This window comes from Ischnura elegans, chromosome 1 (assembly GCF_921293095.1).
Source record: "Ischnura elegans chromosome 1, ioIscEleg1.1, whole genome shotgun sequence".
NCBI lineage: Eukaryota > Metazoa > Arthropoda > Insecta > Odonata > Coenagrionidae > Ischnura > Ischnura elegans.
Genome location: NC_060246.1, coordinates 94,593,701 through 94,609,063, shown reverse-complemented (window position 1 = coordinate 94,609,063; position 15,363 = coordinate 94,593,701). Strand labels below are relative to the sequence as shown.

Below are 15,363 nucleotides of genomic sequence, written 5' to 3'. Positions count from 1 at the left end.
ATCAAAAATACATTACATTGTATATGTATACATGTACAATAAGTGGTCTTCATAGACCTAATATTCAGTTTACTTACGGACAGACACAAATATCAGATGGGCAATTTGGAGGATATCTGAGGCAGTTAGTTTGGCACCAATCATTCATTCCAGGAATTCGAGCATATATATTTTTTCCTATGCACACCTGAGATCTGATTAAAAAAAAAACATATTAGTATTCCCATATAAATTTATGAACTTGGCATAAGTATTTGGGTTAGACATGTTTTCTTAATTTCATGGATTAATATGGTACCAATTTGGTATTTACCTGATAATTAAAGGCAATACAATGTTTGGTCTTTTGGCATCACGGTAATAGAGTAAAAATGGATTGTCATTCCTTGTGAAGGGAACTAATGCATTTGCTTGAGAGTATGGTGTAGGGAAAGACAGAGAGTCAATGTCAGTGAGTGGCTGGATCTTCTGCAGGAAAAGGGATGGAACAAAAAAGGCTGGTGGCAGTGGTGGGAAAGTTCCACTGCTGGTCACGATTGATACGTCAGCACAGTTCCGGAAAGTTTCTGGCTTGCCACATCCCACTGCTTCTGTTCCGTTTGCACAGGTGCCCCACATGTTTCCTAGTAGGAAATATATTAATGAGGAATTTTAACTTTTTTACATATTATTTAATAATCAAGTATTTCGTAACTGACTGCTGTTCAAAACTGAATTTATTTCAATTTTAAAGTAATCTACTATTTGGATATGTTTTCATGGGAGTAGAGAAATTCGTGTTCACCACATCAGCTGTAATTCTTCCTCCATTAATGTTGTTCTTTTAGGATGGCAAATCTTCTACCTTTCTTCATCCCATCCATTCAGCTTGCTCATCAGAAATGCTAATGAGTTTCTTCATTCATTGGATCTCGTACTTTTTAGGTTAAATTTTCATAGGAATCAACAAATTCGTTTCTACTAAATGTATAAGGTGCAACCCTTCATTTTGTTTTTAAATTAGGCATTTATTTTAATTTTCTTCATTCCCCCATCTAGCTTGCGAACTTCTCCAACATCCATATGTCCATGACTAACATCAGTATTCTATCTAGCCTCTCTACTTTCTTCAGCACTTTTCATACTTTCTCATTGTACTGATACTCCTTCCCATTAGTTAATGCAGTACCTTCCTCCAGTTTAGCCTCTTTTCCTACTGTTATCTTCTTCAATATCTCTATACTATTTTATCAAAGAAATTAAATGCTAGGTCATTATTTCATCTCCAAATCCATGCTGTCATATTTGCATTCAAGTTTACTGTCATCATCTTAGGGAACCTAATGATTTCAGTTTTTAATTGATCTTCATATTACATTTATTCCATTGCTGGTTTAATGTATTCATCCATTGATGGAGGAATTGATGACCTGGACAATTTACAGTGACTCTAAGAGCCTTGATAATTTTGCTACCTACTTCGACTTCCATGCCTCCATAAAAATTGCAACTAAAATATCATATAATAGCATTAAAACAGGTTTCTCTTTGTATTTATTCCTTGTCCTATTGCTGCCCAACTAATCTTTCTGCAAACATTGCTTATGTTGCTGAAGCCTCTTTGATACTACCAATTTCTACTGAGCTATCTATTCCTCTAATCTATTTTGTTTACCAATATTCTTTCTATTAGTTAATCCAATTTATGTACTTTGCCAAATGCATTTTTATTATTTATGAAGCAAGTAAATATTTCCTGAATATAATACATATCCCCCTTGTGAGTTCCCCTCAGTATAACTAAAATTTCTTGAGAAGCAAAAGTGGCGCTGCAAACTTTGTCCTAAAACTTTTGATAGTGACTGTACCTTGAGTAAGAGTAGTACAAGCATTTAATGGATTGTCATTCGAAATAGAAGTACATGATTCTTCAATGAGTAATATAATTAATGGAAAATGTAAATATAAACATAGTCTTGCCCTCTTGGTTAAATGTCTATTTAATGCCAGTCCTGAATTAAAAATGGATGCTCAAATATCTAGTCATCAGTGGTGGATCCAGAGAGGGACGAGGAGGGCTATAGCTCTCCCTATGGTATCCAATTTAGTGGAGATAAAATGGTAATTTTGGTCAGACCTCTACTGCTGCTGGGAGGTTAACCTCCAGGCCTACCCCCTTGTCCCTATCTTGGATCCACCACTGCTAGTCATTTACATGTAAAGACAGCGGCGAAGAAAATAATTCACATGTTCTGTTAATAGAAACTATCTATCAAGAAAATTAAATACCTAAAACCTTGAAATATTTATTACTTTTTAACTTTCTTGAATTGTTGGTACTCTTGGATTTTCTTGATTAGAAAGGAATTCTGAAAAACACTGTTTCATGTATATCTTTTCCATTCCATTGATTTGAAAATTTGAGTGTGTAAACTCAAAATTTTACATCAAGTTTAAAGCATTTAATTCTTCATGCTTATTTTAGCACATTTTCAATGAATGTGGTCGTTAAAATTATTCATTTATGTGTTTTAGGAAGGTATCAAATTTGGACTGATGAAACAATTTCAAGCAAATTATTAATAATGTGTAGGTACTCTTTAACTCCTCAAAATCTCAAGGAATTCTAGAGTCACATTATTCAAAACATTTGGGAATATTCTAATGTTTGAGTTTGAATTAAATGGATTTAGGTTTCATTTCACCTCTAGCATTTCAGAAATCATTTTACTGACTGGAGTTCCCCAGTCAACATTTTATGATAACTTATTCTCATTATATGTACCTGTGTAGTATGTCCACTGAATAACACATTGTGTGCAGGTAACAAAGCGTGGTAAACGAACTGAGTAGCGAAAAGTTTCTTTCTTCTTTGTGTCCAAAGGTATATGAAACCCAACTTCTCGTTGGGACCCAGAAACATATAAGGGATACCTAGGAAACAAAATAAATGTTTTAATCATTCACATTGTGACAGTTTAGTTTGATATCAAGCGTTAAAAGTGATATCCATACATATATATTTATGAAATTTGTATGAAATATTTTGGTAGACAGTGAATTAAAAAAAATTATTTATCATCATAATAGGAAGAGGTTGGGTTTTAATTTAGTATATATTGAACAACATGTGTTTAACTATTCCTTGCAAACAAATATTACATTTTTATGGTTGATAAATGGTGTAGCAAATGTGGCATTTTATGAATAGAGTCCTCTATTGTTGATTTCTTCTGTAATTAAAATCATACTTATACTAAAGACTTAGTCAAACAGAGAGTGGGCTATCTATTGTTAACACTGCACACACATCATACATTTGTATGCTCATGATTGAAAGAATCTGGTGAAAACTGGTCTAGAATCTGGTGGGCATATTAAATATGTGCTCTAGATGAAATGGAAAATTTATAGATCCTGAGCATGCCTTTCTCTTAAACCCCTCAAGCGTGGCTTTAAATGCCCGGGGTCCTTCTCTCAGCATGCGTGATGCACCGTCTGCGTCTTCTGAATGCCATGCCTCAAGCATGCGCGACACCAAATGTTTCATTAGGTATTCCTATATCTTAAGCTACCATATACAGTGCAACCTCGATATAACGACACCCCACGGTGCACTAATAAACACTCGCTATAGCGAATTGTCGCTTTACCGGAGGTGGAGCAAATAATAGCCAATATACCTGTTGCGAACAGATATACAGGATCAGGAGTGGTGCGGCGACAGATAAACATCTATCCGATAAACGTAAGCATAAATCCAGACGAAAGGCGATGTTTTTTTGCATCACTAAATTTCCTTACTCAAATAACGACTGACTATTCAAACAATTTATAAGCACCGCACTGAATAAAAATCGTGCAAAGCATTGTTTCGTCAATCATTATATTTATCGAACGACAGTTTACCACATAAATTTAAGACTGAGCACTCCATTAACTTCATTTCTAACAGATCGCTAGCAATTACAGAGGTTAAGGAGTCTTCATGAAAGTCTTCCGGCGGTGAAACCCTCGCTATGGCGAGAGCCAACGCCGAAAGGGTCTCGTAAAAACGAATTTTTTAACACGCTTATTATAGGGTCAATTGACGGTGCATCGGCTATCTCTCGTTATAGCGGGGGTGTCGCTATAGCCCGTACTCGCTTTAACGAGGTTCCACTGTATGTACTTTTAGTGAGTATATATGTGAGACATGTCTGCCTGCTTTCATCCTGTGCCTCTTAATTGCCTTTGTTTGTGTGCTCGTATATTTTAGAATATTTTTTTCCAGCTGATGCCAGGATGCTTCCTCTAGGTGCAGCGTCTGGTGGACGCTCATGGAAGATAATCTTCCACTTACTCCGATTTATTTGCTTTCTTAGCGATTGTGTGTTCTTTGTGGGGACGCTGAATGCTTTCGTTTGTGGTTCATTATCATCTGCTTTTCTACCTTATCCTTTCCTTCCTCTTTCATCGTGGCAATGATAGTGAAGGCTTGGACTGTCGAGGCATTGTCAATCAATAGTTCTCGGAATCCAAAAAGACCTTCCGGCATCTGGTACCCTATTTATGACGTTTGAATGTGAGGGTTGGGGTTTTTTCACGCCTATGTTTGCTTTGGTGGTTTTATTTTTTTTGACCTTGGGTCCCTTCCGTATCTGAACCCCTACTTAGTTGACCATGCCTTCTAGCTCTCGTGAGTTGTCTGATGAGCCTGTGCTTGACGCTCTGGAATAAAAGAGTGCAGAATGTTCTGATACCACTTTGGAAATTTCAATTGGATACTCCCTTGACTCCAGGTTCAAATAATTCTACCATCTCATTTTTCTGTGAATTTTCAAGAAAATAATTGGGAAGGGATCAGCTGTGAAGACATGCCTCTAACATTTGTGTGTGATTTAGTTGGAAAAAAATATCACCTATTCGTGTAAAGAGGAACTCTTGGAATTGGAGTTATTTTTTGATGATGAAATAATTAAAATTATAGTGACTGAGACAACCAATATGTAGCATAGTTTCTTGAAAATTTACGAAGAAAATTCCGAAGCAAAACAAAATTGCGCTTTCAGAAGTGGGTTCCCACAACTCTGGTGGAAATAATGGTATTTCTAAGTTTGCTAATATTGATGGAAATAAATAAGAAACCAAGCTTCAGAATGTATTTTATTGGAAAACATGTACTCGAAACTCCATTTTTTATCAATGTAATGGGAAAGGAAAGGTTTTCATTGCCCACCAAATTTCTCTGTTTTGTGGATAGAAAGAGGAAGGAAGTTGTAAAAAAAGATCCTTACCACTATAACATTTTGCCTATCTTACAGTTAGTGAACAAAATCATAACAGTACAGAATTTAGAACAGTGCAAAGGACGGCTCTCGGATACCGATACGGAATGTGCTCGATAGACCAGACGACATTTTGTTCAACATAACCCACAGATTGAAACGCTTAGGGTTGAAAGAAGAAAGTGGGTAGTGAGAGAGAAAAACATAAAGAGATATGAGGCAAGATACAGATGTAAAAACTGCCCAGGAATCTGTGTAGGACCCTGTTTTGAGAAATACCACTGACTGGTCAACTACTAAACACGGCATACAGGGAGCAGACAAAAGTAAACGGCTCTGAAAATTGTAAGTACGTATTAATAATTATCAAGTTCAAACTATTATTTAGAGAATATAATTTTTTGAATTTTTTTGGTGAGCAATTACGACGCTAAAAATATTTTACTTAATGTCTGCATGAAAGCTTCTAAACCTCCAAATTAAAGCACCCTGGAGATTTAAATACCTACGGTTGAAGCACCATATGGGAACGGAATAGCAAAGACGCGTACACTTCGTCGCACACGCTTGAGGGGTTAATTGAATCACTCAAGTGAGTGACTCATGGCAGAATATTTTATATGGCATCAAATTGCTCATGCTACAACTACATAATAAAAGGTATTAAGAAGCTGGACTGCCATCAGCTGCCTAAATGCTACTTGACATCCACAAACTTGTCATGTATGTTCCTAGCCAGTCTGTGCAGCTCAATTTCTGTTTGACTGATCCTTAATGGTTAAGAGAATAAAAAGTAAAGAATCCTCTTACTTTTCGAAACATGTATCTGTTGCTTCCTTTTCCGGATTATTATTAGGGCATAGGTACATTTCAAATCTACCCCAGTGATTGGCAGTTAGCTCTACTTCAACGTGAATTTCCTGTTGATGAGAAGGTACAGTAATTATTAGTAGTTTCCACTAGTCACACTTTGGTTTTAGTTGTTTAACAATGCAGGAGTTTTATTCTCAGGATCGGTGGGATGGCAAGCATTGGATGCCCACGTGCATGAACATGAACTTTTTTTTGGTCATCCATTTCACGGAAATAAAAAAAGCTGCCTTAAATCTTATGATATTTGATAAGAATTCAAGTAGAGGAACCCAGGGCGGAACGGGGTAAGCAATTTTTTTTAGTGCTGCGCAATTTTTTTTAGTGCCAAAGGTGCTGCGTAAGCAGCAATAATTATATCTAGTCCAGATTGGTGTTGCTTAACTTATAATCAAGACTAGTTATAGTTAGATATTGCGGCTTTTTTTTTGTATTTAAAAATAGCTTACACTGTTCCGCCCCGCCACCCCATTCCGCCCGGGATCCCCTATATGAGTGGAAATTAAATCAAATGAATTATGTTAATCCAATGGGCAAAGTTGAAATGAAGTACATACATATTTACAAAATTAATCTATAAATAACTAGAAACCTTCGTCAAGAAATGTCCTGCGCTTTAAGCGTATGCTATCAATTACCGCCATGATATTAAGGCTGTTGTAATGTAATGTCATCTATCGTAGATGATGTTCTAATTAAGCAGCCTTAAACATGCAAGAAGAGCTGAAGAGCTGTAAATGTCCTTTTTAGCAATTCTTGCTGCCCTTGAAAACGGTGATTCTCCACAAAATCTTCTAATGTTGCTTACATTATTCAAACACAATTGGTAATGTAATTATATGCATCCTGAAATATCACTTTACTTGTTTGAAAGATTTTGATATCCCCACTTAAAGAAGTTAAGCACTAGTCTGTATCTAACGTACGATAGGTAGAATAATTGCATGTGGTGAATGATGAGAAGCATGAAAAATCGTAGTAATAAAAGTAAAAACTAAGCGCTGAAAAAATTTTGACTTTGCCAAAGAGAGCGTTTTTCTAGTCAAATACTGTTTGAAAGAACTAGGAAACAGAGAAAAATTAAGTTCTAAAATTTTCTTGGGGTAATTGGTGTTGCATCCATAAAGATGTCTTAAATATTTTCTAAAAATCTATTTATTAGTTTTCACTAAATTTATATCTGGAACAGTATGATAGATTTGTCCAGGTTATAAAGTATAATTTTGGGCTAATACTGAGGAGAATTTGAGGAAAGTTATATAACAGTTTTTTTTAAATTTAAATAGAACTGCAATAGAAAAGAGCATTTAATGTAGTTGTAACTCATTCAGTATCTTATGTTAAGTCTCAGCTTTAAAGTAAGCCATTAATCATCGCTCTATGATGTTTTGGTGGTGAAATATTAGGAATTATCTGATTCAACACATTTTTTAAATCAAAAATGCAAAAAATTTAAAATGTGCATCAATCGCTTAATTTATTTTTGCAAAACTGTCTCAGGGTATTAATTTTGAGGTTGGTATACTCCCATTCAGGAATTTTCAACAAAATCAATGACTCTTGGGGACAAACTGTTTTATTGAGGTGGAAATACCCACAAATGTTTCTGAAGGCTTTTTATCTCGTATACATAATTAGAAACCATATGAGGAGGATTAAAGACATAGCAGGCAATGTGGAAATGCCCATGTAACTATAGTCCTTTGAAAAAAGTTTAACTGCCCACGGAAAGGGTGCACAATGGACGTAAGTTGCGTCACTCCAAGAAATGTTGGAGTGCGAATTAGGGAGAGAGAAAACAAATACATGGAATCGCATTCACCTAGTCATACTTTTGGGGGAAATCGTCATTATCATTGAAGGGATGAGCTGCCCTGGTTTGAAATATTAGTTTGTCCAAAATATCTATTCTTAAACTAGTCTACTTACTTGCCCAACACTGTAGTGACGTCCGATAATACCTTTTGCATATTGACCACCTGCTTCATGAGGCTTGGGATCTGATAAGTGCCAGGGATCTCCACATAGCCCACAGCGACCCTGGTTTTGCTCCCACTGCACTGCGGATAGAGGAGAAGAGGGGAAGAAAGATGCCGGATGGTGGACTTTGAAGATAAAGCAATGCAAACTTTTTCCATTGTTGCAAATTTTTGTTCTTTTTGGAGAATGATTGCTTTTTGAGAAAAAAATCCTTAAAACTGTGAAGAAGATAAATTTATTTTCTTTCGATGATTACTGTGAGAGAGACATTCTTGAAAATTTGATTTTATCTCCCTATCAGATGTCGTAACCCTTACTTCAATGGCCGAACTCTTTTGTTCACGAGGGGAGTTTTAGGCAATATTCCATAACTCCTCAAACCAGCCCATTTCTTACATTGCTCAGGTTTAATTACATTCTGTTTCTATTCAAAATTTTCATTTAAGGTAGTCTTGTATTTGTTGATTATGATTTGCGCATATTGCACCTGGTAAATGGAATCTTATTTAATCTAATTTTGGAGTTAATTTAATCAGAAAATAAAAAACCGAGTCGAATTATTTATTTAATAAATTCAATTCCTTTAATTCAGCGGTTCCCAACCAGTGGTACGCATACCTTTTGGGGGTACGTGCCTAACCAGTCAAGGTACACCGAAAATAATTCGGTAATGGTGGACCCTACATGGCAAGAATCATTGTAGGCAAAAATGTGGCAACAGTGGTGCGTCTTAACCAGGTCTTATGTGTACATTTTATATGGCATATTTAAAACAAATTTTCTATTTATACAATTATTTATAACAAAAAATGTCACCTACCCTTAGTGAAATTATGTAGTAAAGTGTGCTCGTTACATTTTTGGGGATATAATATTAGTTATGTGCATGCATGTAGAGGGGTATTGGAGGAAAAATAGATTGGAAACCGCTACTCTAAAGGTCTGGTTACACGGTACATTAACACGTACAAGTTAACATACGTTGGCGTGAATGATTTTGGTGGACCCAGGGGGGACTCAAATCCGTGATCTCTTGTTTGGCAAGCGAGGACTTTCCCCACTGCCACTGAGGCCAGCACTAATGAAAGGATAATGTCATAAGTCTTATTAATGTTTTTTTTATTTAATTAAATTATGGAAAAAAGCATTTAATGTGGGAATTAAAAGAAACTATCTTTGTGGAACATTGAGGGAGGGCAGTGTTTAGTGTGTACCTGAGTATTTTAGCTTGTACAATTCAACCAACAGACCTTATTTAATAGGGAATTTATGGTGAGGAGCTGAAAATTAAATTTGATGATATCAGATCATCAAATTTTAATCATTTAATTTTAATTTTAATCATTTAATTTAATAAAAATTTTATCATTTAAATTATACTTGATAATTCTTACCAAAACCATGAATATATTCTGATACCTCATGTACTACTCCCTACACTATACTCCTGATACCATATTCCTAGTTAAAATACTTGGAACACAATTCTGGAAGGCTTGGATACGGGTGCTAAGCAGAAGTTTCTTTTTTGCTCTTTTACAAAATAAGTGAGCTTACCTGTATGTCTTGCACCTATTTCCATAATTTTTATAGTTGATACTCTTAGGATGGTGTTTGCAATGCTCTGTTAAAATATTTATTTGACAATGTGAATACTTTTTCAGGGATGTGTGGACATGTCACTTACCTGCGTATCCTCCACAAAATAGTTCATTGTCATTGTAATTGACTGGATTGGGGAATCCAAATCGCCACATACTGTTTCTTGCTGGAGGATCCATTAGTCGTCCATGCCCTTCTCCTCCCTGGGCTGATAGAAGGACCAACAATCCAGAAACTGCCTAATGGGTGCAAATATGAGCGATTCGTTTTACACATTCTTTTTATAATATTTATGTGATATAATAGACTGTCGGTCAAGTTTTAGTCTGAATTTTATGAAGATGTCAATTTCAAATTATCTTGTGATAGAGTTAATTGAGTGTGATTTGTTAGTTCAATAGTCCTGTATTATTTTTTGGCATTCAAGATTGATAATATTTTATAATTTCTTGTTAAGGATTTTGGTTTCTATCCTAATTATGTTTTAACTTGATATTGTTTGTTTGGGTGACCCCTTGAAAACAAATAATATGGATTATTAAGAAATAACATGTTGCTTTTCTTCAGTATTTCATTGCAATCAATGAAGCTTGTGTCACCATACTGAGACATCTGGGTGGTCTGAAGCTTTTGGTATGCTTTTCATCTTTAGCTTGCCTCATGACAGGTATTTCCATTTAATGTGATCATCTCATCTACCATTTAAATTTAAACAAGGCTGAGGATCAATTATTGATATTTATATTCTTTTGGTGAACTGTACCTCTCTGTGGTAGAAATTTTCTCTTATTTTCCTTCTGGAGGTAATTTTGTGACTCCATGTGCATACTTAGGGCAACAAAATATAGGGGTATAGGTGTTGTTTTTATGTGTGTCAAAGTTAGCATGCAGTAGTTTACAACTGTAGCTGTCTTAAGTTTTCTGATGCAAGAAACTTTGGAATTATTTTACTGATTTTATTCATAAAACATTCAGAAACCTCAGAACAAATTGCTCTCTTGGTAACAAGGTATTCATTGAAGCTGAAATGAGAGTGGAGATTGGCTCCTAAGGGCCTTAAGTGCCCTCAAGTGGACTTAAGAATGGAAGGAATAGATAATGATTGTTGTGTGCAAAATTTATTTTCTTTATAATGCCCATGTTAAATCTCTTGAAGTAATCCTCTGTGAGTTATTTCAGTTGTGCTTATTTGTTTTAACTTTGAGTTTAACCATAATCAAAACAGTTTTTTGTCTTGTATCTTGTGATGGTAAATCATATACCTATGTAATATTGTTTTCAATTTTTGTCATCATTATTTTACTGTAATGTAGCCAATAGTAATATTTTACCAATGTAGAACATGCTATGGGAAAGAGGTTAAAAGTGCAACTTATGTTTTCTCTCCTACTAATCCAGAGAAATCTCATTCTTAAATCTCATCTTTACCCCTCATGGTATTTCTATGACTTATTTCCTCCGACTGCCATATCTTATTGTTGTTATTGTCATAAATATATGCTCTGATTTGTTGTTTGGCCTTCAGCAGAAATTTCATCATATCAGCCTCCATGAAAACCTTCAGGTGTGTAGGCAAAGTTGAATAACCTGTGAACTGGGCTGTCACTCAGTTTTAACTTCCTTTTCTATCACATTGATTTTCTGTCAGAAATTAATTTTGCCTACTGGTGGATTTCTCTTTTGATAATTGAGTCTTGGTGTTGACTGACTTATAGGAGAAGAAATTATTAATTTGTATTTGAGGGCATACATCCTTTTTGTCTGAAGTTGTGGAATTTTAAATATCATTGGAATGAATTGACTTGTGATAGTTTTGATTGCATTTTATTAAGTTCGCGGAGGGTATTGTATTGTTTTGAAATTCATAACATTAGACAGGAGCATCACATACCTGGATTAATTGTTGCCATTGCCTTCGTCCCACTGGATTTTTTTCTAATGAATGTGCAGCCATAGCTTAATCAGTCTCTCAATGGTGCAGTGCCTGTGAAAAAGAAGTACCACATTAAGCCTCTTGAAAAACATTCTTTACCCCTGTGTCCATTTGATACTAATTAAAGAGCTTAGTAAAGGCTTATTAAAGGGTTGTAATATCATTGTAAAAATTGAAGTTATTTGACTTTGATGAGCTCTTAAAATCTTGGAATCAGATGTTCTTATCCATGGTTTCGATCATTTCTTTCCTTATAGGTAGTTTTTCTCAAGTCCAAAAAATCTATTGCTGCTTATCTATTAGTTTTGTATAATAATAACTATCTTGTGCTGGAAATATTTTTCATTTTGGCAAATTGTGAATTCATTGATTATTTATCTGTACGGTGAAAATATTTACTGCGGTAATGAGTGGAATTATAAGGCTTTAAGTGAGGGAGAGAAGGTGGGGGGCGGTAGGGGTGGATTAAGGTCGTTGTTTTGGGGAGAGACAGGTGGTTCACTTTCCTCGGCGCCTTGGTGGTATGCAATGCCTCGCAGCAATACTGTTGCTATCGATAGATAAGCGGCTGTTAGGTATCCTCTAATTTGCTTTAAGCATTGTTTTTCGAGCTTTTGGAATAAGAACTAGCATTGGAAAGGCTCCTTATGATTGCCATCTTTCCTATTTTTGCCAGGAATTACGGGGAAGGGCTGGGAGCTGCGACTCGGAGGCTGTGCACTTGGCTTAGATTGCTTAAGCAATGGAGAATAGATATCTTTAAGAGCGACATGGTGAACATCACATTAGAGCCCCACTATATTTTCAGGTCCGACAGAGACGATAAATTAAGAAAAATCTTTTGAACGGGTAGATATGGCAATTCGTTTTTTACCTGAATCACAAAGGACTTTAATAAATGCTAGTCGTAATTTTGCTTGAGTATTTGCTTTTTATATGTAGACGGCTGGCAGGGGCGCAGCTAGGAATTAAGGGTGGGGGGGTTTAGGTGCAAATAATACTGGTGTGTGTGGCGGTTTGGAATACCCACCAGGATAAGCGGTAGATACGAGGTCAATAAATTGCGGAATTTTAAGATAAATGATTCAAAATAGTGAGTTTTACGGCTTTCTGAGGGATATTTTATTAATCCTTACGCTATTCTGTTAGTAATATCAATCCGATCAAGTAAAATATATTAAACTTAAAAATTTCTCTGAGCTCTTGGGGAGGGTTTTATCCCCCAAAACTCCCCCCTCGCTGCGCCACTGACGGCTGGTGTCCCAACACACCCCGCTGTACGCCTTTTCAGGCGGCTTGGGGGATAGTATTCGGATGTGATCCACCACTAGGACGTACGCGGCTCCCCTACCCTTGAATCCTGACTTAAATTCTCTTACTAGGTGAGAGTGAATGTTGAATAAATCTTGGATTTTAATCATATTCACTTTTAATTTTGAATGTAAGTTTCGTTGATAAAGGAAGCTTAGTTCGAACTCTGATCAGAGTATGCATGTTAATTTGTGTTATCTCGGTCGAATAGATCGAGAGGTGGTGCGAGAATGAACTAAAACTTAAAGCGCGTTAGTCATTGTAAGCGCTATCACAGAATAAAACTAAATAGAAGTCGATGCACTCAACAAAAAAAATCGGATGAACGCGAGCGGCTTCGTAGGGGAAAAAAAACAATTGGACCGTATTCAGTTTGTTGATCCGCGTGGCTCTTCACATCTCGCCAAGGACAACTCGTGCGTAAAATGGAGCTGAGGATGGAAGGCAAGGTTAAGGGGAAGGACGAAAACCCAAGGCGAGGACTCGAGACGAATTTGCGCTTTCTCGTGGGCAGGTACAAAACCACGGGGGGCTTATTAAGCGGCTAAACCTCCTCCCCAAAATTTTCCCCATGCGGCAACTGCCTTGGATTCATTTGATTGCATTTTCGAATTTCTAGCGGCATTATTCAAGCGCGATGAGTAATGGAGCGTGATATCAAGTTTGATGTATGCATGCATTTAGATTATGTTCTATTCGATCTGATTCGTATGTACGCGCCGACCGTGTGTCAGCGGATTGGGCAAAATAATGGCTTCGGAACAAAGTAAATTGTAACTGCAAGAAGTGATAAGAATGGGAACTGCGATTGAATACCAAGAACTGAATTATTTGAGAAAAGATTTTTAACATGCTTCCCGAAGCTGTTGAGATTCTCCCGTAACTGGCGAGCAGCCTCTTGTCCCTGCTTCTCCCGAATTAAATTTCAGACTTCCTGTATTCTCGTAGGTAGATATACCTATTACGAGGAACTCCTAATAGTCCTAAATTAAGGACTCGGATACTAGGAAGTTTTGAATTCTAATTACTCGTGCTGAATTGCATGTTTAAGTGCTTGCAAAGTAAGGCGTTGGAATGCGAATGTCAAAAGTGAATTAGCTGTACGATTTTGTTTATGCAGGTTCTCGCAGAGACTGCAAATTCGTTGCAAGCATTCCTTATCAGTGCAGCCATAAGCTTGACGGAAAGGTATCCCATGCGTGAAGAAGATGTTTTTATTGTATTTGAGTTTCATTTGTGTTTGCTTGGAAATTTTCGACGCCGTTTTTTTGTTCCCATACGATATTGTTCATATCCTCTTTACCACATTTGCTTTTTGAAGTGACTGGTGGGAGTAATGAATGAGGCGTCGGACGTAACCTCACTCTCAGGTGAATGCCCAACCGTGATGCCCAATGCTCCATCGGTCTCACCTTGGACCTTTAAGTAGAAAGCACTCATCGAAATAGGGCTGTGTCTGAACAACTTTGTTGGTTGGTACTTTATTCTGGAATAGGGTTTCAGAAAAATAATAGAATTTCCCCTCTCGGATGTCGTTTCGAGGATCCAGGTTTTATTCCGAATCGAAGCTAAAAAAAAATTCCATTCCTGCAATTACACAATAGCGCCTCATTTGCTTTTTATAGGCGAAAAAGCTTCTGAGCAAGCGGTCAGAAATCCTGGATCCAACATTCCAACTTTATGAACGAAATCTCATTTTACTCGGCCTACATACGAACCTTACATAATTATTTCCTTAAACTGTGATAGCATCGATAACGAACTTTATCCAAGAATTTAAAATTTTGTTTTTCATTGAGGCCTAGAATCCACTTATCACTGGTGATGCAACTAAGCATGACGTAAATAGGGCGTAATTTTTTGAAGTGTCTCTCGTCTGTTTGTCCGATAATGATAAATGTTTTTTTTCCGCTCAGCATTTCAACTCAAAGCGCGGTTTGATCGTTGACGTAAAAGCTCTCACCTATCTTAGCTGTGGGAATTGGAATTTCACCTAATGCCTGGCCAGGGAAGGCAGTTGGGGGAACCAGTTCATCTCTGGTACAACTGCGATTTTTACCTTGTCGTTTCAGTAAAAAAACGGCTCCCAGGAGATTTTAGATGGGGGCCTCCAAAGCTGTATTTTTCCCCCCTCGATGATGATGGAACAACTCAGGTCACAAATCCAGCCCCCCCCCCCCCCCCCCCCAAATATGGTTTCATCAAACTTTAACATTAACTATGGGGGATAAGGGGATAGATCCCCCTCTAAGCCTCAGAGAAATAAAAAGAAATATTTAAAAATATTGTCTAGTTTTGATGTACATAATTGCTGCATCTGCTTAAAGTTAAAAGTGCCAAATGATGTGAAATGTATTTCCAGGCATGTCATTTTTCAAAAAATTTCCCGGACCCTGTTGCCTGGAAGGGGGGTCGCCACCC

The 15,363-nt window shown here is 36.6% G+C and overlaps 2 protein-coding genes across 4 annotated transcripts in view; one reads left to right on the top strand and one right to left on the bottom strand.

The window, feature by feature from the left end:
- The window catches only part of LOC124166471 (FAD synthase-like), a 32,381-nt gene extending 22,532 nt beyond the window's left edge, over positions 1–9,849 (top strand). The window contains exon 13 of the transcript XR_006866440.1: positions 9,761–9,849. The gene's annotated coding sequence lies outside the window, so the exon portion shown is untranslated. The remainder of the gene's footprint in view (positions 1–9,760) is intronic.
- The window catches only part of LOC124166491, an 87,574-nt gene that overhangs the window by 481 nt on the left and 71,730 nt on the right, over positions 1–15,363 (bottom strand). For 2 of the 3 annotated variants that reach the window (XM_046544023.1, XM_046544029.1), the window contains exons 2-8: positions 11,590–11,682; positions 9,784–9,937; positions 8,046–8,176; positions 6,057–6,166; positions 2,765–2,913; positions 314–623; positions 78–194 (exon numbers count right to left, since the gene is read on the bottom strand). In XM_046544023.1, coding sequence (XP_046399979.1) covers positions 78–194; positions 314–623; positions 2,765–2,913; positions 6,057–6,166; positions 8,046–8,176; positions 9,784–9,937; positions 11,590–11,652 — 1,034 coding nt within the window. In that variant the 5' untranslated portion in view covers positions 11,653–11,682. Of the gene's footprint in view, positions 1–77; positions 195–313; positions 624–2,764; positions 2,914–6,056; positions 6,167–8,045; positions 8,177–9,783; positions 9,938–11,589; positions 11,683–15,363 lie in introns of those variants that run through there. The other variant, XM_046544034.1, reaches the window with a different exon arrangement.